Source organism: Lynx canadensis, chromosome A3 (assembly GCF_007474595.2).
Source record: "Lynx canadensis isolate LIC74 chromosome A3, mLynCan4.pri.v2, whole genome shotgun sequence".
Lineage (NCBI taxonomy): Eukaryota > Metazoa > Chordata > Mammalia > Carnivora > Felidae > Lynx > Lynx canadensis.
In genome coordinates, this window is record NC_044305.1 from 2297906 (window position 1) to 2324848 (window position 26943).

Genomic DNA, 26943 nt, shown 5'->3' on the forward strand with positions numbered 1-26943 from the left:
CCACCATCAGGGCGCCCCGGTCTAGTCTCAGGGGCAGGCTCTTTCTGCCACCCAGGAATCCAGCAACCGTGGGTGCCTGGCCCCTGCAGGTGCACGGGGAGGAGGGGAGGAGATCCAGCCGCTGACCTTCCCAGGCTGAGTCCCAAGGCAGCCCCGTGGCAGCCGAAGCACCCTCCCCACGGGCAAGCGATCCTAGCCTCCGGTGGGGGCTCTGGAGAAGACCAGCCACCAGGGGTGGGGGGAGGCGGGAACCACTCAGGGAAGGAAAGCAGAGAAGAGGGATGGAGGGCCGAGCAGTGCTGGCCGAGAGGGAGGGAGGGAGTCAGGGAAGGTGGGACAGTCACACAGGCCCCACTGGGCAGGACACGCCCCATCACCTGCTCAGCGACCAGCCCCAACTGGTCCCTCTGGGCCTAGCCTGCTCCAGGCCTGGGGTCACAGCAAGAGGCAGGTCTGGGAGCCCACGGGGCGGCGGAGGGAGGGCGACAGGCAAGAAAACACCGCCGTCGGCTCTGGACAGCAGGGGAGAAGCAGAGGGGCTGGAGCACAGCTGGTCGCAGAGGCAGGGTGCCCAGCCCAGGAGGCGGCCCCGCAGAGGCCCCAGCACAACGGGAAGCGGGAGGCACCGGGCGCTCGCTTTGGCAGAGTCTCGGGCAGGGCAGGGTGAGGAGTGCGCGGGGCTTTGTGGCAGCCGCAGAGCACTGGGTCCTCCAGCTCGGCTTCCGAAGCTGGTTGTGGTGTTTCAGCAAAGGGTGCGTCTGAGAGCGACAGCTGAGAGGCAACAAGGCCCTGGGAGGACACGCCCACCCGTGCCAGCCCCTGCCCACCTCCTGGAACGTTCCCGGACCTGCTCCTGGCCACAGAGTCTTCACTTTGGAGGGACAGCTCTTGGGAACAGCAGTCACGGCCTCGTGACTTCTCACCCTAGATGTAAAGGAACATGGGGCGGTCCTCCGAGGGAGGCAGGGGGCCAGAAAAGAGATCCCTGCCCGGGCCTCGACCCCGGGCTTTTGCAAGTCGCGGCATATCCACCGGCCTCGGCTGCTCCCAGGAAAGCTGCCGGTCGATCTTGAACCTCCACCAGGAAGGGTCCCTGCTGCCGGGATCTGAAGCCAACCCCCACCTGGGAAGTGAAGTTCATCCCATCAGCACCTCCTTGATCACTGACCATGAGACTCTGGGGTACCGCTCTTTCCCGGAGGCCTCTGGCTCCACACAGGCCCATCATCAGAGACCCCGCAAAGCCTCAACTCCATGCTTCTGAAGGAGACAGAACATGCTTTGCGGCCCGTCCCCACTCCCTCCCAAATTCCCTTCCAAACTGCCGCCGTCTCTGATTCTGAACTCCTCCTCTGGAAACAATGATTACGCCTTGCATGTTTCCCTGAGGGCTGGGCATTCCCTGCCCAGGAGCCGCCACCGCGAGTAACTGCAGGAGGTGATAACACTCACATCCCTGGCCCACGAGGAACACATCGTATCATTTCAACATCTACAGCGAGAACCTCCACAGCGCCAAAATACCGAAGCATCACCACCTCATCTGGGGAGGCCTCCAGCTCGCCAAGACCGGGAGGAGAGTTGCATCGATAAAATGTTATCAGCCAAGCAGCTTGACTCCTGCACGTTGAGGCACGCAGACACCTCCAGATCGCCATTCCCTGAGGTCAACATAACTCTACAGACCTACCCAAAGCTCAGCAGCGGAAGGATCCTGGCAGACAGGGCGCCCTGGTGAAGGGTGGTGGTGGCAGGGAGGGAGACAAAGTCAAGTAATTTAAAAAATGAAGCCCCGGGGCGCCTGGGTGGCGCAGTCGGTTGAGCGTCCGACTTCAGCCAGGTCACGATCTCGCGGTCCGTGAGTTCGAGCCCCGCGTCGGGCTCTGGGCTGACGGCTCGGAGCCTGGAGCCTGTTTCCGATTCTGTGTCTCCCTCTCTCTCTGCCCCTCCCCCGTTCATGCTCTGTCTCTCTCTGTCCCAAAAATAAATAAACGTTGAAAAAAAAATTTAAATTAAAAAAAAAAAAAATGAAGCCCCCTGGCCCCCAGGTGAGAGACCACCGCGTGCCTTGCCCATGCCGGGACCAGCCAAACAAACCTGGAGTTAAAATTTACCAAAGGGCAGAGCCCATGTGCCTTTCTGCCGGGTTGTAACACAGGCCCTGAGTCAGAGAGGGGCACCAGGGGCTGAAATGTGCGGACCAGAGCTGGAGGAGTCATTCACCCCTGCCCCTCGTCTGCCAAGACTCTCGTGAGCCATGCTGTGCACACAGCACACAAAGAGAGAGGCTGTCCGGCCCTAATGCTCCCGATGCAATCGTCACCACCGTCACTCAATTATGCTCCGGACACCTGAAGCTAACGCGGTCCACAGAGGGCCGATTTCATTAGACTAAGACCCACGTGCCTTACTTTGCTTTGATAACGCCTTAATAAATACACTGAGCGAGCTCCAATACAGAGGTGCAGAATGAAGATACTTTTGGACTCTTCCATTTTATGTCCGTTCTTCTCTGGTTTTCATGCCTTCAAATCCTCATGCTTGTCAGTTCCAGCCTCTGCCCTTCCAAGAGGTGGGAGAAAGCTCATCTCCTTTCCCTGCAAAGATTCCTTCCCGGGAGGGAGGCTCCGCGGGTGACCCGGGCGTTGGCCTCGCCCTCCAGCTCCCTAGCACACGTGCTCCCCCACGTCTAGCTGTAACGCCATGCACACGCACACGCACACAGTGCAACCACACTCGGGCAGACGTGGAGGAGAGTACAGTAAACACTACATCATCACACACTTTAATAAAGCGGTGAGACAATGGAAGCAATTAATCTCACTTAGCTCAGGCAAAGGGATGGGAGTAGGCAGCAGAAGGGGGCTCCACAAAGAAACAGCACTTGAGGCGGGAGGCCCTGGAAGGTTCCCACCGATCACAGGGCAGCTGGAGGGGCAGCCAAAACAGAGGGGCAGAGGGAGGAAGGAAGGGCTGGCAAGTAACACTCGTTTCGGCACGTGGCTCAGTGCCCGCCCGAGGAAGGGGTGGGCGTGGCATGGGGGAAAAGGGAAAAGGGCACTGGGAACGTGCCATGGAGGGCTTCAGACCCTCTGGGATTCGTGGCCGATGGGCCAAAGAGTGCCGCAGCCGCTCTGGTATCCAGGAATCCGAAGATTCACAAGCGCTTCCGAAGCGAGACGTCACCACCAAGCGCTAAACAGTTAACGGGGTGTGTTAACGCAGCGTGGCGTCTGGCTGGACCCCACGACTTTCTCTGTCCAACAGCCCCTGACCCCACTGCCGTCTCAGAGACGCTGTGACAGAGTATTAGGCCCAGTCTCCGTTATCCAGCATCCTGGGCCTCCATGGATGCCCACCCCCTCAAAACAGACGTGGCCACAAGGGAAACAGCAGTGAGCGAGAGGGCTGACGTGGACACCAGCCCCGTCACTGTCCGGCTGGCGAGAGGAAGATGGCAGGATTATGGGATCACTCCGATCCACAGTGCAAGTGTGGCCTCTGGTTCTCCCTCCCTCAGTTCCCAGGCAGGACACCAGGATTAGCACCTGGATCAGGAAAGCTCCCTACAGAGGAAGCTACTTACGCCGAGTCTAACCAAACACGTCCAATCTCAAAATCTGAGATCCCTGAGAAGCAAAAGGCAGAAGCACCTTGTCGGTACAGAGCGTCTGGAAATACGTTTAGTGCCCAACTGCACACACGCACCTCTGCCCCACGGTCCGGCCTAAGAGTTCAAACAGAAACGAGGCTTTGATTCACGCTCAGGAAAATAAAAAATACGTTAATAGGAGGCGAGTCAAGCCGCTGGGAGAGGGTGGCTTTTCTGTGCCAAAAGACAGACACTGCAAGTTTCCCTAAACAGGTTATCATTTTAACATTGTAAAGCACTAGACTTCGTTTTTAAATAGCAGAACCACAATTATCTCCGCACGCCCGTATCGCCGCTCTGCAGAGCTCCTATGTAACGAAGCAACTGTCAGCGATACGGGCAGGACGCACATGTCTGTGCCACGCTAGACGGCCAGCCTTATCAAAACCCAACTGCATTAATCCTTTCCTTACATCAAAAATCAAATAACTTTCTGGAGAGAGGCTCCAGTCTCACGAAGAGCGGTTCCACTGGGAGACGGTGAGTGGAGATTAACCGCACAATATGGTCGGAAATACATAGATAAGCGCCTGCCTCCTCCCCAGCGCCTGCTGAACACTCGGAACCCGGGACTCTTTCAGAAAGACACACACAAGTGTCCGCAGCCACACGCGGCCTCCCCGTCCCATCTGTCCTCCTCGAGACCGACCAAGAACTCTGGCAATAAACGAGACACCCGTCCGTGGCGCCATTTCCAACAACAGCAGTTTTAACCCGCGTGGCATTTAAGCAAGAAGGAAATAATATTCTTTCAAAACTGATAAGGGAGAAACGCAATAAAACAATTCCTAGATAACCGCGGGGAGGGGATGCCTTCCTGATAAAATACCTTTCAGAGTGAGGGAACAATGTGCTTTTCTGCCTGCGCAGAGGGCACACTTCTGTCCTCCTCATCTTGGGAGTCGCCCCTGCTCCCCTGTGCTCACAGGAAGTGATTAATTAGAGCCTCCTTGAAGCGGCAACCTTAGAAAGCCACTGGGGAACTTCATCTGCACGTCACAGGATGCCATCCTCCCAGAATCCTCCTTTTAGAGCCCGACAACGGGGCCTATCTGCAGCAGTCCTGGGCACCCGCTCCAGGGCTCCCAGAGGACAGAGGCCTGGCTTAGAAAGGCCTCTCCTCTCGGTGCCTCTTCCGTAAAGGGAGGAGATGCCACCCGTGACACAATTCCAAGCACAAGTGTGGTGTCCTGCTCCCAAGTCCCGTGCTCTCAGGCCGCTGCCGCCTTCCGCCCGCCCCCGGCCGTCAGCTCACGCAAAGAAACCCAGGAGGGTCGGTCCCACAGTCCCCACCTGCCTCCGCCCAAACCCTGGCTTGTCGGTGTGAGACCCCAGCTCCCCTTTACTGTGATGTCTCCACTGGGGAGAGGCACGAGTAAGATCCCCTCACATCGTGACAGAGCCGTCCAGCTCGCAAGGCACCTTCGCTCAGGCCCCTGGGGGGCGATACGGGGAGCGGACGACCTCCAGGCCGAGGGTGCCGGAAACTCACATCCCTATTTTAGGTTCGCGTGGCCTCACGCACCGGACGAGGGGGGACAGGTGAGAGGCACTGACGCAACATCGGGTGAGCAGGGGAGACTTTCACAATCTACACGCAGGCACGTGAGCCTCTTTGCTGCAGCCCGTTGTTATGAGACGCCAGAGCCAAGCCCGCGGCCCCGTGCCAGCCCCAAGGGGAATTTAATCGTGCTCACAAAGAAATTAGGAAGGCAGCCCGCTGGCCCCTCCATCACGCTGATTCAGCGCAGCTGGACGTAAGGACTGTCTTCTGTCACTTAGGAGGAAGGGGTGTCCTTGTCAAGGGGCTCGACTTAATACAGAAGGTGCAGGATCCAAAGGGCACGGGGACAGTAACACACCAGGAGCGCTTGTTCCCCAGGCTGGCCCTACGGGTTTTCTCTAACTGCTCGGTCACCTGCTCTGCACACTCAGACTCGCGTCCAAGGAAGGCAAGCAGGACGGGAGAGGCGGGCGGACTAACATGAGGAGGCCCTTGTTTTCCAGTCCCCCAATTCATCCCTGTGGACCTCTAGAAAGCTCCCGAGTCTCTGTGCCCTGGAATTCCTACCTAAAAAGCGGAGACAGGCCCATTCTAGTTTTAGGGGCTGCCACAAAAGGCTGCCACTGTCACCGTGTTTAAAACCCAGAGACTCGTAGGCAACACCACGCTGAACAGCATTTTCCAATGCAAATCCCCAGAGCAGGGCCGGCTCAATGACCCACAAACACAGGGCAGGTTTAGCGAGGACTGAACAACCGCAGTAAAAATTCACCTGCAGTTTCCGGGACTAGGCGTCCGGGGCATTTGTTCAACGTTTGAGCCAAAAACACCCGGGAGAAAGACTCCCCCTCTCTGGAGAAGCTTGTACCTGGCTTCTCCATCGCTCAACCACCAAGGAAAACACTTGAAGCTCCCACTACACTCCCCCCCCACCCCCATTTTCAAAGGATCCGAGACTTTAAATGGATTTCAAAGGCCCCTGTAATTCTGCCAGCATACATTTTATGTCTTATAAGGTACTTTTATTAGCCAGGATTGTAGAAAATTGTCGTTTACCAGCCATTAACCTTTCAAGCATGTAACTATTTTTTTTCCCCACGTGGAAGTCTAGCTCACACTTCTCTGCAGATCAATCCTGAAGCTGTCCAGCTCCTTTAAGGAAAAAAAAATTCATCGAAAAGCCTCCCTGTTCTGAAGAAAACATTAAGTTCTGTAATTTCACAGACGTCTGATCGCAATTTTATCACCTTCAGCCCTTCCTGGCATTCTGTTTTTTTATCTTAAGATATTAAGAGCTAGTTAAGACAAGTGATCTAACCCCTCCTTTGTACTGAGGGAAGGTGGGAAAGATCGACAGGTAGAGGGAAAGGCGTCCAGCTTTACAGAGGGAGAACTGGCACCACGGCCACACTCGAGTTAGCCTCTGACCCCGCGGGCGCGTCCCTGCTCCAGCGTCAAATACGACCTGACATGATCCGATCACCCCACAGCCCTATTCCTAAACAACCACGGCGAATAACTCACATTCTCACTTGCCTCTCCAGGAGCCCACAGAGCTTGAAGGAAGCCACGCCTTTAATGACTGCATCTGAAACACACGCCCTCCGCCAACAGGTCTCTGGCCACACGTGAGAACGTCAAAAAGTCCCCACACAAAACCGTAAACACCCACCGGATGGAGCTGACATCTCATAGAAAAGCTCCCGCCTCGAAGGCCGGCTGCCCGCATCTCGGGGCTCGACGCTCAAGGGGAGCGTCCGAGGTCCTCCGCCGCCGACCGAGGCGCCTGGAGAAGACAGGGGCCCGCGGCCCCAGGCGCCCCCCCCCCCCACGCATCGGGAATGAGTCCGCTTCCTGCTGGGGCCTGGACGTGGGCTGCACCCCCCCCAGCCTGGGGAAGGGAGAGAAGCAGGGCAGGGGGGATACCGCGGGGCTGAGCAGGGCCAGCTGCACTGGCTGAGGCAGTAGCACCGTGACCCGGTGACCCGGGGCAGCTCAGCCGCGCCCTCAACAGGCCAGGTCTGCCTCCCGCTCGTTGTACGTCCGCCTGCAGGGCCACCCAGACTCCCCCGCGAGCCCAGGGCGCCCATTCGTCTCCTCCCACGGCCAGTGCGACAGAAGGCCACGCAGGTCACAACATGCACCTGGGGTCACACAGCCGCGACGGGGCACTGGGTCTGGACACCCCGAAGCCGAACAGTCCCGGCCCTCCCACCCGGAAAATCCGGGACCGCGGTGATGGTCGGGGCAGGGGGACGGCGTCAGGCGCCAGTGGGGGAGCGTGGACGCGGGACCCCGAAGAGTCATGCGTCAGCAGCCCTTGCTTGGTAAAGGGGGGCTAGTGACGCGCCTGCCTCCCGGGGTCGGTTGCGCAGATGCACGCGGCTGGCCCCGGGGAGGCGCCCAGCACAGAGCCCAGCTCAGAAGAGCCGCGGTCACCACACGAGAACGACCGTCCCACCGTGGCGTGCCGGTGCTCGCCGAAGGCGGCTGCACGCGTGGCCCATCCTGTTCACGGCGCTCAGTAATCAAACGCCCGCGGGCGTCCCTCCGACGGGCCAGCCCAGGCCCGCTCTCAGTACCTCGCTGAAGAATAAAAAAGAAAGGAACAAGGGCGTCTTTCTCCCAGAAATCCCCTCCGAGTACAAAGCAGCCCGAGCGTCAGGACCGAGCCACCGAGTGGCTTACCCAGCAGCTCCGGCCACCAGAGGCAAACGCGGCCGCAGGGCCCAGCTGGGGCGCGACTTGGGGACCCCAGGCATCCTGCGTCGTCCTCCCCTGGCGGGAACAGGCTGCCCACCCAGACCCTGGAGGAGTCAGGACGGCCGGGCTGTGGGACCTGCGGCAGCAGACTCCCCGCGAGGTACCCGGGGCTCTCCGGCAACCGCTCAGGGTACCCTGCGACCATCCCCGGGGACACGTGAGGCTGCCCGCAACGCAGCTGCAAAGGAGCAACGGCGACAGGGGCTGGGCCCTTGCAAACCGCCGAGCGGCTGCTCCAGGGCAAGCCGGCTCCCTCTGCTTTCGGAGGCGCCGAGCAGCCGGGCGGGAACACCCTCGGAACACGAGGAACGAGACACTCGGAGACGGAACTCACGCCTTTTTGCACCGGCTTCGCAAAGCAGCCCTGGGGGGAGGACAGGCGCCTGGTACCCACGCCTCCCTGCCCGAGAGCAGGGGGAGCGAGCGGAGACATGCGCCATTCCCAAACGCACACCTGGAGAGTAACACGATATTTACGACGCATCATCCTCGTTAAGATGGCATCTGACAAGGAAAGATAACGGGAGGAGAGCCAATGTCCCACATACATTTTAATTCCGATGGAACCCTCTGTGTCACGCTCTGGAACACGGAATGCTGTGTCACCGTGCTGAGGGGCCTCATCTGCCGTCCTGGAGACACGGATGCTCACGGCCTTGTTCCAACCACCCCACCCCCCGAGGCACGCCTTCCGATGCGGGCTACCCCCCCCCCGCCCCCCCCCACACACACCCTCAGGGAGAACACGGTTCCTCACGAGGGATGCTGACCCCTGGGGTCCTGAACCCTCGAGACCCAAGGCCCTCAGGCTTTAATGAACATCAGCTTCCCCACGAGACACATCAAACAGGCAGAGGCCCAGGCCGCATGCCCAGGATTTCTGATGCGGTGGGTGTGGCAGTGTCCCAGGGCACCTGTAACAAATGATCACCAACTTGGTGGCTTCAAGTGACAACAATTTATCCTCTTGGAGTTCTAGAAGCTAGAGTCCAAAGTCAAGGCGTGGGAAGGGCCCTTCCTGCCTCCCCTCCTGTGTCTTCTCCCCTGTGTCTCCTCTTCTAAGGACGCCTGTCGCTGGGTATAGCCCCCCTCCCCCCGGATCATCCAGGATAATCTCATCTCAAGATCCTTACTTAATTATAGCTGCGAGAGCCTTTCTCCAAACAAAATCAGCCGCAGGTTCCAGGGAGATGTAGCTTGTGGGCCCCCACCATTCAACCCAGGCCGGAGGGTCTGGGAGGGGACCCGGGGCCTGCCAGGTTTCACAAGTGCCCCCCAGGCACAGGTGGACGTGCTAGGTCTCTGCTCTCCAGGTAAGGAAACTGAGGCCCAGGGAAGGGAGGGCACCCCAGCTCAGCCCCCCTCCCAAGAACGCCCCCGACTCTGAGCCTGCGCTCTTCTATGAGCCCTGCTATAAGCAGGAGCCCGGGGCCACGTGTTCAGCAAACAAGGGGTTCCCCCCTCAGCTTTCCAGGCAGGTCAGTGTCAACAGTGTTCAAACTCACACTTGGGTGGAAAAACCAAAGCAAGACAAAAACCCGACTTTCTTCCGAGTCAGGTGCACAGGCACACGCACGCGGTCCTGAGGGAAGACCCAGAAGGAAAGCCTCTCTCCGTCTGGTTCGGAGACAGAGAGAGAAGGATCCTTCCCTTCCCGGCAGACACAGGTCTGCACACGCCCCACCCCGGGGCTGGAACTCAACTGAACTGTACCCAGACCAGGCCAGGAACGCCTCCCTCCGCACCCGTGGCTCCGTCTGGTCCCCTCCCATCCTCCGGGAGGACCGTCCTCCTAGAGACAAGGCGGGGACTGGCACTCTTCCGCCCGTGGATGTTTATCTGTCGCTGAAGGCTTACCTTAATCCTTCCCAAATCCCCACACACTGTCAGCGAGAAAACAGTGAAACCAAACAAGGCAACGTTGGCAGCAGCCAGACCGGAAGCTGCTCTGGGCTTGGGAGCCTCCGCTTACCCTTCACACCCTCGAGTGGCAAATCACATCTCAGGACCCACGAGGAAGCTGCCAAACAGGGTCCCAACTACAGACACAGCTACGGCAGGTGGGGGCCCCTGCCAAGAGGCAGGACTGGATGAGGGCTGCGTGGGGCGTCCAAGAGCCGGACCTCTTCACCCTGCCGCGTACCGGGTTTCCTCGGTCACCCTGGGCCCCCGCTTCCCCCGCGGTGAACTGCTGAGGACCCCTCGGAACCGCACGAAGGAACGTGAGGAGGGGATACACGTGGGAGCAGGAAACGACCGTGTGTCCCTCCTTTATAACGCCTGCAGGAGGCCCCAGGGATGCCTGGAGTGTCGCCTCACATGCACACGGGTCTGCGCAGAAGCAACCTGGGGATGATTATGGATCTCGGGTCATTTTCCGGGTGAGCCCAAAGCCGTCACAAGGGTCCTCCTAAGCGGAGGCGGGAGGCAGCCAGGTCAGAGGTGGTGATGGGAGCACAGGAGAAGGTACCAGGGTGGCCGTGAGGTCAGAGCCTCCAGAAGGAATCAGCCCTGCCCAACCACCCCCCTGCAGACTGAAGCCCAGAGGACCGGCCCCTGTTGGAGTTCTGGTGTCCAGAACAGCGAGAAGATAAATTTGTGTCCGTTAAGCCACCAAATACGCCGATCACTGGGCTACACTAAACTAACACGGTCCACGACCTAAGCGGACTCCTCCCTGGAAAAGTCGTGCGGGGGATGGAAAGTCACAGAGACCCCTGCACAGAACCTGGTGGGCCGGGGCGTGACCTACCAACACCCTGAGCCCGCAGGTGTCTCGAGGGCATTAAGTGAGAGGGCAGGTTAGCACGCGGCGGGGACACCGGGTTGAGGATAATCAACTAGGTTTGCTTTGTTTTGTCTTCTTTCCTGTAAGAATGGAAGTCAGGGAGCCAACCTGAAACAGTGCCAGAGGCCACCAGGAGAGGGCAGCCTAGAGCGCGGGCAAAAAGTCACCCAAATTCTGAGCCTTCCGACAAAAGGAAAGGATTGCACCACCCCGCTTGCAACAGGCCAGGCCCCCCTCTGAGGACGAAAACTCAGAGGCAAGTGCCCTGAGGTTTCACAAGAACACACGCGGGAGAACTTTGGACTCTCGATGCAAAGAAACTCACATTAGGGTATTTTTTTCTTTTTTTATGGTGAAATCCATTTTAAGTAAAGACTGTTCCTTCAGAAAGTCAGAATAATCAGGACATTCTCTGGAAAGACGAATGCTTGCTTGTTCACTTGTTCTCAAGTTCTCAAGTCATGATTAGTTCTGGCATCTACTTCAGTATGCTGCAAAGAAAGGTGGGGGAGGAGGAGGAGAGGGGGGAGGGGAAGGGGGAGGGAGAAGGAGGGGAGGGGGAGAGAGGGAAAAGGAGAGGGGGGAGGGGAAGGGGGAGAGAAGAGAAGAGGTGAGGGGGAGGTGAGGGAGAGAGAGGGGAAGGGGATGGGATAGGGGGAGGGGGGAGGGGAGGGGAGGGGATAGGCCTGGAAACCTAAAATGGGAGGCCCCTGCAAACACCTGGGACCCCAGACCCAGGGTAGAAAGGACCACGGCAGATGGAAGGCACACACATCCGGCCAGGAGAAAGTGCCAGAAACCTCCTTCAAGCCATGGTCTGTGGCCCCCCTGGCGGTCCACGATCGTAGGCCTCCTCACTGTCCCCGGTGCCCGGGTCACCCATGTCCAGCTTCCAGGCTGCAGGCCTCGCCTGGGGGGTCTCTCCCGGCCTCCCCCAGCGCTGGCAGGGCTCAGAGCCCCCTGAGCACATGCCCCGGGCCGTCTGCTACGTGCCCAGAATTGAAGACTCCCGTTGGCCTCACGGAATCCTGGCTCTGCTGATTCTGGGGCCGGTTCTGCAAACCCAAGGTGTCCACAGAGTTTGGACCCACTTCAGATGAGCCCTCGCACATCAGTGACGCCCGTCCAGCACCTCCTGATACACTGGGCTTCTGTTTGTTGCAAACGTCCAAAACGGGAAACAATTAGCACGTCTGAATGCTTGATAATTACTGATTTTCTGACGGTGCCCGAACATCTGGGCTATCCTATGTGCACGTGACCTTAGCGCTCCGGAACCATCTTTGCGCACGGTACGTGAGAGATGTAAGTGAGCTACAAGTGTGGGTCTGGACAGACAGGGAAGGCACAGCAGGTCAGCGCATTCCAGCCAAGCTCCCGACTTGGGTCTTTGGCTTACTCATGGGCAGAGCTTTCGCGAGGATCACAAGGGCGGTGTCCGCGGAGGCTGGCAGGCAGCGTGGCCCGAACTCCGTGTTGTCACGGGACAATCACACAAGGCCTCCCGTTTCCTCATCTCGAGAGGCCGCTAGAATACGCGGTTCTGAGCCGCAAAACCTTCACTTTTTTTTTTTTTTTAATTTTTTTAATGTTTATTTCTTTTTGGGACAGAGAGAGACAGAGCATGAACGGGGGAGGGGCAGAGAGAGAGGGAGACACAGAATCGGAAGCAGGCTCCAGGCTCCGAGCCATCAGCCCAGAGCCCGACGCGGGGCTCGAACTCCTGGACCGCGAGATCGTGACCTGAGCTGAAGTCGGACGCTTAACCGACTGCGCCACCCAGGCGCCCCATGTTTTGTTTTAAATCTTTGAAATCTAGTGTGTGTATTTTATACTTATATAGCACATTCCAAGTTAGCCACTATGTTGTTTTTTTTTTTAATTTTTTTTTAACGTTTATTTATTTTTGAGACAGAGAGAGACAGAGCATGAACGGGGGAGGGGCAGAGAGAGAGGGAGACGCAGAATCGGAAGCAGGCTCCAGGCTCCGAGCCATCAGCACAGAGCCCGACGCGGGGCTCGAACTCCCGGACCGCGAGATCGTGACCTGAGCCGAAGTCGGACGCCCAACCGACCGAGCCCCCCCGGGCGCCCCGAAAACCTTCACCTTTAAGCCACAGCTTCCACGAGTGCATCATCCTCACGTCTAAGTGGCGTGTGAGCTCTCAGCACTGAGGGTTTTGATTTGGTGACAGGTGATTATACACACGGGGCAGAAGTCAGAAGACGGGAACTCCTGACACACTGCCTCAGGGACCCCGTGCGCAGCACCCGGTCGGGCCACGAGGGCCGCGCCCACGGGGGCGGAGCTCACCGTCGGGGCGCGGTCCCGCGCTGCGCCCACTCACCTCCACCTAGTGGAGACCAAGGTTCCCCAGAGCCGGTCGACATCGCGGACAGAGACGAAGTCCCAATGCCCGCTCTCCTGGATGAGGACGGCTGAGAGAGCCCACGGAGACTGTGCACTCCACGATGGGAGGGGCAGACACGTAAGGACTCATCCACATCCTGGCCACGGACTCGAACGTGGTGCCCGTTCATTTCATCTGCCCAGCAAATACTTACTGCGTGCCCACGGCATGCTCTCGGCTAGGCATGGGTACCAGCCAGGCCACTAAAGAGAGACGGAAATCAGGGCCCAAGGAACAGAAACTGAGCAGAAGGACCCCAAAACCTGGGCACAAGTCAGAGGATGAAACGTACTCCAAGCTTCCAGAGACAAGGACAGGCACCAGCTAGGGTGCACAGCACTGTCTCCCTAAATCAGGAACTGCGTTGGGTCACGTACGGCAAGAAACTCAACTGCGGTGTGCGAGCCTCATTCTTCTCATCTCTTGGGGGACAACGAGCCCACGGGTTATCTGGATGCCCTTCAAGGACGCCACCTATAGGATCCCGTTCCCGCTCTACCGTCCTCACGGTCACAAGATGGTTGCTCTGCCTCAGACATCGCATCTGTCTTCCAGGCAGGAGAAGGAGGTAAAAAGCAAAAGGCAGAAGGCGTGGCCAGCCGAATCTGTTCCTCTTCACCAGGAAGAAAAGCAAACAGAGCCACAAAAAACCCCCTTCCCAGAAGCGTCATCTAGCAGCATACCCTAATGAGGCCCCGCGGCTTGAACCGCCACCTTGGTGTGAGGGCGTCCACCTGCTGTGTGAGCATCTTAAACAGGACTCTGCGTACGCCGGGCGGGTGGGTACAGAAGGGGCGTCGCCGAGGAAGAGGGCGAGGCGGTGCTGGCCGGGCAGCCGCCCCTGCCGCTTCGAAGCGCACGTGGCCGGGGGGTCACCAGCGCCGTTTACCCGCTCGCTCACGGCAGCTCCCGCTCCCCCGCGACTTAACCAGGGCGCCCCAGACGTGCCAGGGCGTCGGCGCTCTCGGGCTCCTTTGTTACTTCTTCATCCGAGACGAAAGCCCGCACGCGGCCCGCACCGCATGCACGCCGGGCACGAAGCCGGGGGCTGGGTAGGCGGGAGGGCTCGCTTACCTTCTCGCGCGCGCCTGGGGCTGCCTTCTGCCCCGGCAGGAGCGACCTGTCCACACGGAGGGGACAGGGCGGCTATTTTCCACGTCCTCGTCCAGAGAAGGGTACTCGTGGCCGCGCCGATCACATCGTGGCAAGTGCTCGCTCGCTGACCGCAAACGCCTGCACTTGGACGGTCTGGGACCGTCCCGCCCTCTCCCGCCCGGTACGCAAAGGAGTCGCTCATCCCACGACGCGGCAGGCAGGGCGCCGGCAGCGGATGTCGCTGCTTGTCTCCCTGCGTCCACCCCTCCCTTCCTCCTTCCGAAAACAGAATCCCACTCGCTCCGAGGACACGGCTCTACCAGGTGGGGGATCTCGCAACAGCGCTAACCCAGATACGGCGACACAGCCCTCTCCTTCCCAGCGTCCCCACCCCTCGCGGCTGGGAGCGGCGGGTGACCAAGCTCCAGCCGACCAGAACAGCGAGCCACCTGACGAAGTGCTTGCTTTCCCGGTACAGGGAAGGGATGCGGACGGTGCTACCCCCTCCTCGCTTCATCCTGCTCCAAACTCACGTGCGATGCCCGGAGCCGCAGCAGCCAGTTTACAACGATGAGGCAATAAACCGAACTGACAAAGTAAAGACGGCAGGGTTAAACCAGGCAAGTGATGACGCCGCTGATAAGCCGCCGCCCCAGCCCTCGACCATCTCTCTCCTCCTTCTGAACATCCTGAAATGATCTAAAATAGTAAACCGGAGTGACAGGCTGCGGCCCTCATGAAATTTCCGGTTTAGGTAAGAGAGATGACCGAGCAGAGAAAGGAAGTCCTCCGATGAGGGAGCAGAGTGTGGCCCGGGGTGCACACGACGGCCCCACGCTCACGCAGGAGGGGAACACAACGGCTCGTCATCGAAGCAGGCTCCTCTTTTCCGTGTCACTTGAGCCCGCTTCCCCTAGGTAAGGCCCAGACCCCTCCGAACGTTTCTACTCACACGCCGCCTCTTTTCCAGCACCCGGGGGAGACAGGACCCCGTGCGTCGTGGGTCCCCGCCACACATCCTGTCACCCTCCCATCCTCGGGCGGAGCCGCTCTGGGTTTTCCAGAACTCTGCCCGCCACAACAGAGCAATGCAGGTCACCGCATCAGCTGCGGCCTCCTCAGCAGGGCTGACCGTTAATTATTAACAAAGCAGAGAAAAAGACACCGGCTCGGCAACCGGCCCCCGCTCAACCAGGGCTCCCAGAACGTTCCATCTGGGCCCAGGGAGAAACCGCTTAACCAACCTACTGTGGGTATTACCATGCACCGGTGATGGCGGCCGTAGCGAACTACCTTGAAAACAAAACCGCAGCTAAGAGCCCATGTGACCACACGCACGTGCTAGCCGGAAAAAGGAGACACAGGAGACAGAACTCGGAGGGGATCTAGGGATCTAGGAACCAGCGGGGCACTCGTCCCACAGCACGTTCTGCTGGTCCAAAGGTCCACAGTACCATAGTATTTGCTATCCTGTCGGGGAAAACTATTTTAAGCCTAATTAGCATCAAATTTCTAGAACGGAAATGCTTTTCATTTAGACATAAAACAAAATGCCACGACATTTCTTCCATCCACTTATCATAAATAAGTTAATTACCATGTAACAAATCGCTCCTTCTGGAATCTGGAGGTTCGGGGCTGCTGGTAAGCTGACTCAGGCGGAGAAGGAGCCACCGAGCAGTCGTTAATGGCTTACGGCGTACTTACAATAAAATGGGGACTCCGAGAAGCTTTGCTCGTCAAATGAAGGTTAAGCTCTCTCCGTTGGAGTAACTCAATTATAAGGAGTCATTATCGGCTTAACCTGATTCCTACCAGAATAGCAGAAGTGTTGTGCCATTATCTTATCTTGGACCCACACATCTTCACTGCAGTCTTGTCACTTGCAAAGTTTGTACACAGAGACATTTTTATCTGTCCTGGTTTGAATGTATGTCAGCGTTGGCTTTTGCTTCTGTATCTGCAACAATTATTTCTGAGATAGAAAACATCTCTCTGTCCCTGAGAACGGCGTGGTGGAGGGGGACGGAGGCAGGTGCAGGAGAAGCAGTGGGGCTCCAGCCTACCCCAGAGGAGAGGAGGAGCAGGCCCCAGTGACTGGGACACAGCTCCCCTCAACCTGGGCTGCGCTGGGCCACATCTCAGGTACAAGTAAGGGCCCAGAAAATGAGTCCCGCATCCACAAAGCCTGTCTGCTGGTCCCAGTTCGCCTACCATGGTGGGCTCTTCGCCCCACGCTGGGTAAAAACCATCTGGGCTCACGGGGCAGGCCAACATTCAGCCAGCGATCGTGACTTCCCCACCACGCGGGCCAAGAGCGGAGGGGCCAGCTCTCCACCGGGGGGGGGGGGGGGGGAGACCAGACGCCTGTTAGAAATCCCACGTTTCATCATAAGAGGTCTGAGATTCTGCCACTCTTCTGCGGTAGGTAGTACTTATTACTAAAACAGAGGCCTTCTTTCTGAAATTCCTGGGTCAAAGTGAAACTCCAAGATCCCATCAGGTGTGGCTCCTTGCCCAGAGAGGCACAAGAAGCCAGCTTCCAGATCAGCACACGGGGGCACCACAGCGCCCCTGCTGTGTGCAACAGGACAATGCACTGAGAGTAGAAGAATGTTCCAGGCCTTCCCTGAGGGCACACAGGGACGCTCGGGAGACCAATCCATCCTGAAAGAGGGTCTACCCTCTCGAATTCTGAAATGACACGCACGGCACATTCACAGAGCATCTCCTAAGGCTCCCACCACATATGCCTACTCATGCAACACGCCCATTCTGCTTCCGGGCAACTGCCGCGGATTTTTGGGGGGAGGGAGGGTGGGTAATCCATGGAAAGGCTCCACAGATGATGCCCTTAGCAGGTCAACGCAGATGACAGCAAACAGGTGAGGGAAGCTGCACTCAGCCCCAAATAAAAATCCCGTTCACGTAACCGAGAACAAACAAGATACGTGATCGAGCTCTGTCCCCGAGGAAGAAGATCCGAAAAACCCCCACCACCGCCCCCCTGAGGAGCTGCTGTCAGCTCTTGAGAATCTGAGATTCCCTGAAACCCAAAGCTGGGGAGAAAGTCAGCGCTATGAGGATTATTTAGTCGTGAGTGCTGAAATTTAGCTCTGAAGCCTTATCCGAAGTTTGCTCCCTCCGTCACTCCGAAACCGGCTAAAAGCTGCTGCTTCTGGGAAGGCGCTCAGCCACGGCGTTCGCGGTAGGACTTGGAAACCTCACAAGGAAGGCCTGATTGATCTCCCCTCCCGTACACATGGGAAGTTTAATTAGTTTGTCTCGAAAGGGAAACGGATCAACATACAGAATGATCTCCTGTCTCTTGACTTTTGAAGCTGCCTCTGACGTTCCCATCACAAACGTGGATATAATCCTACAATTACGATAAAGCTAATTGGTAGTTCCCTCCTGCATGTGTGTTTTCGTGTTATCAGTGGGGTAGTAATGAAAATGAATACCACATTTGTGAACAGAACGTCTGTGGGTTTATTTACCGCATTTCCAACAACATCGTCTGCTTTATCATGCATTTCAAAGCAGGGATAATTTAAGAATCCAGAATTTCATACATAAAAATACTTAGCAAGAAAGTCTCTCTCTCTGCACATTATTTGGGTGACGTTACATCCGAATTCCAATTTGTTGCCCAGGAAATGATTCACCTCACTCAAAAATGACAGGCATTCTGAATCATTCACCTGGGATGCAAAATGCCTTTGAGGTCCACGGAGGGACACCTCATTGACCTCACAACCATCATCTGGCAGACAACCTGCCTCAAAGACAGCCCCGACCCGCCTTTTCCACGGAAAGGTCTCCCCAGTCCAGAACACAGCGTGCGATTTCTTCCCACCCCCCACGCCCCCCCTACCTTTGAGAAGCTTCTCTCCTTCCAGAATATTCTCCGAGATCAGTGCCGTGTAGTCTTCTTCGGAGAATCCAGCCTTGCAGGTCTCCCGGGCTGTAAGATCCCCATTATGGGCCTGAGAACAGAAAGAAAAGAGGTCGGGACAAATGTGAGGTTGGCAGAAATTTAATCCAACTCCTTGTTTCCCAGTGGCTGCCGCAGGCAGGGTCTGGCCTCTGGCTATGACAGAACCACCTGAGCCACAGCCTTCCCCCCAAGCTCCCCTGCTTCCGCGCTCTCAGGGACTCACCTGGTCCAACAGCACCCTCCTGGGGGGATTCCGTCCCAGACCCCACGGAAGCCCGGAACCGCCAGCACCCAACCCCGTACAAACTCGGTAAAAACCGCTTTTTCCCCCCCCCCCCCCCCCCCCCCCCGGTCGAGCGCGGTTTATAAACCGGGCGCAGTGGGAGATTAACAATAACGATGAAACAGAACACTTGTGACGTGTCCTGTGACTGTGGTCTCTCTCCGGGGCACCTTCTTGTCCTGGGCTCACCCTCCTCGTGCCCAGGTGACGGGGAGGAGATGCCCTGCGCCATGGGATGGACGTCACGTGAAGGACGCGGCACGTGACGCAGCGCCAGGCTGCACCTGACCTTCTGACCTCGAGTCAAGGGGAGGGTCCTCTGCTTCCCGCGCGGAAGCGGCGGGAGCCCAGCGCGGGTGCGGGGGTAACTGCTGGATCGGCCTGGGCACGGGGGTGCAGGCGGGGAGGAGGGTCAGCGGATGGCTGCGGGCCTCGGAGGGCCTCTTTGTCCCCGCAGAAAGGAACGTCTGAGGAGTGTCCGAAGACAGCCGAGGAAGCCACAGAGAGGAGGGAGGTGCAGCCAGCCGAGGCCCTCTCGGCCACCGCCCCTTAGGTCCCCAGAGCTGGGCTTCTGTCTTCTCTGTGGGTCCCCAGGGAGGGAGGCGGCGGCAGAGCAAGAGAGGAGGTCCTCCCAGAGGCGGCTCAGCGCTGGGCAAGGAGGGAGGCTCCCGACGACGCGGCTCCACCCTCCAGCCCTGGCACCCCCACTGGGCTGGACACTTGTCCGCCCGTGGAGCCCCCATCTCTGGTCCAAACGGGCGAGGCAGCTGCCCTGACTGACCTGAAAGGGTGGGTGTCCTCGGGTCTTGCCCAGCGGGAGGGGCTGGGGGGCGGGCGGGGAGCCCCCCGGCCAGGCTGCGGGGGCCAGCGGCTACAGGTCAGCCTCGAGCGGAGGGGAACCGTCGAAGAGACGGCGCGCGCGGCAGGACGCTGGGCCGAGACGTCGGAGCGCAGCGGCCCCGCTCCCCCGGCCAGCGCTCGCCGGCAGCAGGGGCGCAGTCCGCGGTCGTGGCTTCGCGGGGCCGCCGAGCGGAACGCGCCTCCCGCCGCGGCGCCCGCTCCAGCCCCGCACGCCGCCGCCGCCCGCCCGCCGGGCCCCGGCACCGCGCCGCCGGCCCGGACGCGGACGCCCTCCCCACAAAGCGCCAAGGGGAGAGCGAGGGGCGCGGGCTCGTTCCTTGGGAAAGCTCCAAGCCGCGGCTCCGCTCCTCGGGAACCGAGCTCCACAGAGGACCGGAACCCCGGGGGCGAACTCGCCCGGGAAAGTTTCGCCCCGCCCGGGCGAGTGGCGAGCGCAGCCGGAGCGCCCCGCAGCCTCCGAGCGGGCCTGGGGGCGCCGCACTTGTTTATTTCGGAGGCTGCAACCGCGCTGCCCGGAGGAGCAGCGAGGCCGATCGGCCACGAGAGGGGGTTCCTGCAACTCCCGCGGCCCCGCCGCCTCCCCAGGGGCGCCACCCGGCGCAGCCCCGCACGCCGCCCCCGGGGCCTGCACCCGCCGCGCACAGCCGGTCTGGGGGCCGAGCTCGCGGACTCGAAGGGAAGGAGGCGGGCGCCCGGACCGCGCTCCCGGGCACGCTCACCCCGCGCCCGCCTGACTTCCCGGCCCCGCTCCGAGCGGCGAGGGCCCCGCCGGACACCGGCTCCAGCCGCGCCTGGGGGACTCCGCGGCGAAGGTGCCCCGCGGTCCACATCCGCCGCCCACCCGCAGCCGCGGTCTGGGTCAGCACCCGGAAGCCCAGCACGGAGGAGGCGCCGCGCCGCGAGACCCCGGCCCCCGGCACGGGGCGGCGAGACGGGGTGTCCCCAGCACCCTGGTTCTTCGCCTGCTGCCGCCGGCTCCCCCGCCCGCAGTCCCGGCCCGGGCTGGGCTCGCCAACTCCGGAGGCGCGCGGCTCCCGGGCGATGGAGGGCGCGCCGGCTCCGCCAGCGGGCAGCCTGCCCAGGCGCGGGAGAGCCGAGCTCCGAGCGGCGGCCGCGGACCTGGGGCGGCCGAGGGATGCTTGGCGGGTCCCGCTTCGGGCAGAGCTCTCTGGGCCCTCCACCCACCCGCACCGCACCCCGCTCCGCACCACGGCTCGCCTCTGCCCCGGCGGCTCCCCGCTCCTGCCGACCGCGGGCGGCTTCGCGGAGCGCGGGAGCCTCTGGATGCAGCGGTGCGCGCGGCGGGGGCGCCCGGGAGAGCCCCTCCGGGCGAGTGCGCGCCCCGCCGGCTCCGGGGGCGGCCCCGCGGTGCCCGGGGCTTCCGAGCGGCCGGGACGCCAGGCGGCAACTTACCCGGAGCGCGCCGGAGAGCGAGAGCAGCACGAGGAGCACGCCGGAGCCCGCGGTCATCTTCCCGCCGCGCCGCGCCCCGGCGCCCGCCCGGAGCCCGGCGCCCGGAGCCCGCTCCCGGCCGCCGCCGCCGCCGCTGCCGCCGCCGCCGCTGCCACGCCCCGATCGCGCAGCTCCGATGGCCGCCGGCAGCCGCCGCGCCGCCGGCTCGATCGGGCCCCGCGCCTCCAGCCCGGCCGCGCCGCCGCGATCGCCGCCCGGCTCCGGGAGCCAGGCCAAGTCGGCCGGCGGCGCGCTCCCTCGGGCCGGTGCGTCCGCCGGCCTCGCAGCCGCCCGCGCCTCTGTTCCGCGCGCTCGGAACTGCAGGTGAAGCCGCGCGGCCGCCCCGCCGAGGCCCCGCCCCGAGCCCGGCCCCTGCGCTCGCTCGGCCTGACGCGGCCCTTAAAGGCGCCGCGCCCCCCGCGCCGCGCCCGCGCCCGGCGCCTCCTCCCCGCGCCTCCGCCCCCCCCACGGCGGGGCGTCCGAGCCCGGGTCGGGGGAGGGGAGGAGGGCGGGGACCTGAGGCCTGAAGGAGGCACAGAGTCTCCCCTCGCCCCACCCCCACATACCCTGGGCGCCCCCTCTGGATGGGGAGCCCCTGCTGCTCAGGCCAACTTCCTGCCCGGCCCACGGTGGGAGGGCGCTCCCCTTCTGTTCTCCCCGTTTAGGGTGTCTTCGCACCGACTCCCGCGGCCCGGGCCTACCTCACGAGGGGCCTTGCACCCACGCTTGGCGGGCAGGAGTCAGCCCCGAGAGACCAGGCGGGCCGTAGCGAGGGCGCAGCGCGGACGGGCTGTGGTTCCGCCTGCAGGCTGTGCTGACCCTCCAGCGCAGTGCAGAGCCCTGGCCGCGCTGCGCCCCTAAGGACTGGGGACGGGACTGATTCCTGGTTGTGCATCAAAACACACTGCTAGGCCTGAGAAGCCGGGAAAGAAATGAGAGGCCCCGGGAAAGAAAAGGAAGAAATTTCCCGACAGGAGAGCTGTGTCAGGAGTGTCCGCGCCGCCTGTCCGGGCCGGCTGCGTTTGCTCTGCTTGGGTGATCTGCGAACCGGGGGGACACTTCTTTCAGGGATCCTCGAGTGAAAATATGTGCGGCTTGGAAAGTGAGTAAATGCTTCTTGCACGTTTCCCTTTGGCTTGGAGATCGAGAGAAAGTGGTTTTGTTTGCTCAGATATTTGAAATTTCTTTGTCTTGGTTTGGAGAAGCTCTGTGTCCAGAATACATTAGTTCTGGTTTAAGAAATGCGCCGCAAAGGAGGGAGAAGAGGACTGAGTGCAAGTGTGGAGCCCCAAGGTCAGAGCCAACTTGGGCAGGTGCGCAAAGAGCCGCAGAACCGCCTTTTCTTCTCCCCCAGGGGCCCTCCCACCTGGGCAGGGCGGTCTGTTGGTTAGTGCGCTGCACGCTTCAGACCCCAGGTGATCGGATAAGCCAGGAGGAGCCGGGTTAGGCGTAGATGCCGCCCCACAAGGTGACGTGCGTTTTCTCGCTCTGCAAGCGTGGGCAGCTAGTAAAGGGGATGGCACATCTGTACCAGCCTGCCACTGTACCTCGCCCTGCATCTGGGCACATTCCCAACTTGATGGGGAACTAACATCCCCGAATGTGCCTGGCTTATCAGGGTCACGCTTGCACAGAGGTCCTGCATCACCAGTGAGGTTTCAGGGATAAATGTACCGGAAATCCACACGGTGGGGGGGGGATTGCATTCCTCGGCCATGTGCTCACACCTCTGAAAGACCCCTGCTCCTGCCCCCCCTCTTAATGTACCCCGTCACTGCCTAGTGAGCCCACACAGGCCGTCCTGAAATGTGCATCCCGGGCCCTGCCTTTGTCTCCGGAAGACCAGAGCTTGATAACAAGTGTTCCTCAGGGGACGAGTTCCAGAGCAGAGCATTTGCTCTCCTGGCTCTGTAACCCGCTGGACTGCAAACAGTCATGGCCACTTGAGCTGCAAAAACGGGGGTGTTGGGTGGGGGTCCTGAGGCCCAAACACTGGAGGACACGCCGGCCGCTGAGCGCCTGGGAGTCATGAGCCACCAGAGCTGTCTCCACTTACAGACGGGGTACGCACATCCTGAGACTACCCGCCTTGAGTCAGGCACAGAAGGACGGACGAGCTTCGTGGCAATTAACTCCTGGGGTTGTCCTCACTCCGTAACGGGGCTCTGTTCACACCCCCATCCCATGGCGGGGCGAGGGGACTTAGAGAGATGCTTCCGGCTAGCCCAGGCCCCGCGACCCCCACAGCGCTTCCCCAACTCGTTTGATGGAGGCAGCCCTTTCACACGGCGTCTGATGTCTTGTGGGAACTCACATTTTCAGGAAGACGGCTTCAGAGGCCCTGCAGTAGCTGGTGTGAGTCCAGTAGAGAGCATTGGTTTATCAGGCTTGCCGCGAACGAAGCAGTGAGGATACATTAAGAGAGGAAGGAAAACTGTGATCTAAGATACACGGCAGTGGAGTGAGTCTAAAGGATGGTCTCCAGCCAGGTCGCTTGAAGTGTGACCCCAGACCAGCAGCACCAACAGCCCTTGGGAGCTCGTTTGAAATGCAGAACCTTGGGCCCACCACCTAGGGGTCCGCGTGGTAACCACCTCCCCTTCCTCTCCGCCTCGGCCCTCAGATCATCTGCTTCGGAATCCGAGAGAGGCTCGTGAGAAGCTCAGCTCCTGGGCCCCACCTCCCAGCTGGGGCTTTGGGGATCGCGGCCTGGGACCCGGCCCCTTGCCAGCCTCTTGGGTCAGTGTTCATGTTCCCTAGCGTTTGAGAACCACCGGCCGATCCCGCAGGTAAATAAGCTTGTCCTGGGAGCCTCATCAAAATGCTGCTTCCTGGGCCCTGCCTTGGATCTACTGAAGCCGGACAGCTGGGGGGCAGAGCCTGGGAATCAGCAGGAGGAAGTTGGCCAAACCCTGTCCCAGGGGCCCTGATGGAGGACTGCAGCCAGCCCTGCTCCGCCTGACCTCCATCCTTCCTCCGGGGGCTCCAGCCCACCTGCAGGAGAAGCTGTGCTCTCTACCTGCCGGATAAAGAACCCTAGATAAAAGTGGGCTTTTGTTTCCAAGAGAGATTAGGAAAACTCATTTGGGGAGGTAGCATGTGAGTGACTGTTTCCTCTCGACACCTGTAAACTGTTGACTGTAATCGGTCCACAGATGTTTGCTGAGCACCCTTGCTGAGGTGGGTCTGGGAAGGGGCTCGTCTTTAGAAGCAAATCAGATGCTTGTGTCAGGGCCGCGTTCCCCTGCGTTTTTGTCTGCTGCTGATTTGCTTCGCCCCAGTTACCATTATTTTTTAGGCACGTCAGTGTTAGATAAAAGCTGTTTTGTAAAGAAAGCAGGGAGATGCTAGTAAAAGGTGTGTTCCTAGAATAGAACGGAATCCTTGTGGGCAGCTGAAGGTATTCAAGGCACAGCAGAAGTGAATGAAACAATCCCGACACCCAGCCCGAGAAACCCTTCCTGCTGGAGCAGAGAACAATCCTGAGGGGAAAAGCAGACGAGAGACGGGCTGGGACACAAAGCTCTGTGCTTCAGTTCCAGTGACGCTCAGCCACGAGGCCCATTGACTGTCCCTGTTGTCACCAACATCATCATGGCTCCCTTTTAACATTTTCTGATATTTACTGTGTACCAGACCTTGCCCCAAAGGTTTTGAATCATCATCTCACGTCCAAAAGAGGCAGCGGTTCCCACAGACGGAAGGCAGGCCCGAGCTGGCGTGTGGCCAGGCTGTGAGGCTGCACTGGGCAGCGTGACTGAGAACCTGGGGGCCACCTCCAGACTCTGGTGCAGAAGCCTAGGAGGAAAGCTACAACTGCCCCTGCCTAGCCCGCACCCACCTCCTTCCTTTTCCAGCCTTCCCCGGTCAGGCCGGCCCCCCCCCCCCCCACCCCCCCAGGAGCCTGACCTCCGACCCCACCGGGCTGGCGCATCCCTCCCGGCTCCTGTGTGTCTGCCCTCCTGCCCTCTGCCAGGACACCGTCAGCCTTGGGGGAGGTGGCGCTGCTCTGTCACTCACATCTCCCTCTCTTCGGGGTCAGCACCTGGCTTTGGCTGCTCTGGGACTTCCTGCACACGTCCGTCTTCTCACTGTCACACCGCCCTGGCACTGTTCTCTGCACGCCTTCCCTGGGACACTCGGAGAGCCTTGCGGGCAGCGGTGTAGTATTCACCCCCCTCCACGGAGCCCGGTGTCCAGAGGGCAGACGGGCAGGGCCACGGCAACAGTGGTGGCCACCAGGGCAGATCCCATGACCGTCTGGGCTGTACCCCGCACTCCTCCCGGACCCAGGGCAGAACACTGAGGAGCCTGACCCGGAACCCGGGGCTGCCTGAGTCCGGACCCACACCCTCGCCTGAGCCAGTGCCCCGGAGCACGGGTCCCGCCTCCTGTATTTGGAGGAAGACGCGGCCCCGTTGGGTACGGCTCTCAGGGCTACTGCTCCTCTGGGGCTGGGGTTGGGGACAGGGGCTTTGCCACTTAGGAGACTTCGGTAAAGTAGGAGAGCAGCTGGGAAGGGAAAGGGATCAGGACAGCGCAGTGTAAGGGCGCAGCTGTCCGCGGCCTGGGACCTGCTGGAGGAAGAGGTGCGTCCCGGCCACGGGAGGGGAAGGGCTGCCTCGGGACCCCAGCAGTTCTTTTCTGTGCTCATTTGTTTCCTGTCTGCTGTAGGAAGAGGGGGAGCTCCGGTGCTGGGAGCAGGGACACATGTCACCAGTAACAGAGTGCTCACTCACGACCTTGCATGGTGTCGACTTGTCGGCTGGGTTTTAGAAGCAGCTGACAAAGGAGGAAGGGAGGTCAGGTGACCTCGGCTGACGCGGGCAGGCTGGTGAATGTCAGCGACAGAGCCGCTGCGCACCCGTCCGCGCGTCCCCGGGATGCCCGGGAACGTGGGTGCCCCGCGCCCCTGCTCCCTGGCACCTCCTAAGCTGGGACGGAGCTGTGCCCGTCCGTCTCTTGGGTGCCCTGCATCCCCGGGTGGGATCAGGGGAGTGAGTGCATTTTTTATCCTTTTACTTTCTTCCTTGTCTGGTGGTCCTTCTCCCGAATCGTATTGCACGTGTGTCTTCTCCCCTCTACCCGGGGACTGAGGCCTGTCACCTCTCACCCCTACAGCCACCTCCTCCCCTCTGCTCTCCCTGCAAAGCAGGCCCTGCAGGGCCCCCGCTGGAAACGTGAATCCGAGAATGTCACATCACGCCCCTGCTTCAAGCCCTCAGGTTGGACCCTCGATGACGTGTCTGTGGCTCACCAGGACCTATGCCGTCTGGTCCCCGGCCCGACTCCATTCCTCAGAGCTGCTTCTTGCATCCAGGTCTCTGTGCTTTCGTTTGGAACATTCTACCCCCGCGCCTCTGCATGGCTGACTTCCGCTCAGGGGAGAGGCCGTGCAGACCCCTGCCCCCCACAGGCCTGCTCACGCACCTCCCACTCAGCCAGGACACCTCGCTCCTGTCACTCTGATTCTCGGCTTGTCTGAGGTGTGTGTGCAGTGGGACAGGGGCAGCCCACTGTGCCCCTGCTGTCTCCCAGTGCCAGGGACAGTGCGTGCCCCGCCCAGCACTGAGCAGACGAACAAGAAAGGTGGGGATAAGGCGGGTCTCCTGAAACTTAACCTTGGAAGAGTGAAGAGGGCCCCTCGATGCTGCACCCACCTGAACCCTTGCCTACACCTGGAAGAGGCTTTTCTTGTCTCTTCTGGAAAACTCCAGGACAGAATCACAAGAACTGGGGCCAGAGGAGGCAGCTTGAGCAGAACAAGCTGATGACGGGAGGTTCCAGAAGGCAGGGGCTGGGGGTGGGGGGGGTGGGGTGGGGGTGGGTTGGAAGCAGGACGATGAAAACAAATGTCTGAGGAGAAGGAAAGAGATGATACAGGATTTAAGGGAGGGAGAGCGGGCGGGGGGACGTTGGAAATCTGAGCAGACCAAGAGCGGCGATAAAACACAACAGAGACCAGGAACACGGAAAGCAGGTGAACGCAGGCTTTAGGTGTCAAATCAGCGCCCAGGCTGTGACACTGCGCTGGGATGACACCCCGTGGCTTCAGCGCCCCGCCGCCCCCACGCCTGGCGTCCCCGGGGCCACGGCTGCCACCTGCTGAGTGGCTGGCCGGATCCTTTCAGGTTACAGTCACCGGGGTTTTGTTATCCAGCTTTGGGGGATTAGTGCCCATCAACTCTCCCAGG

General features: G+C 60.3%; 1 protein-coding gene across 1 annotated transcript in view; it reads right to left on the reverse strand.

Annotated features, from left to right (window-relative positions):
• The window catches only part of CDH4 (cadherin 4), a 540404-nt gene extending 519634 nt beyond the window's left edge, over nt 1-20770 (reverse strand). Inside the window, exons 1-2 of the mRNA XM_032592549.1 lie at nt 20711-20770; nt 18091-18202 (exon numbers count right to left, since the gene is read on the reverse strand). Of these exons, the coding sequence (XP_032448440.1) occupies nt 18091-18202; nt 20711-20767 (169 nt within the window). The 5' untranslated portion in view covers nt 20768-20770. The remainder of the gene's footprint in view (nt 1-18090; nt 18203-20710) is intronic.
• Nucleotides 20771-26943: the final 6173 nt, after the last annotated feature.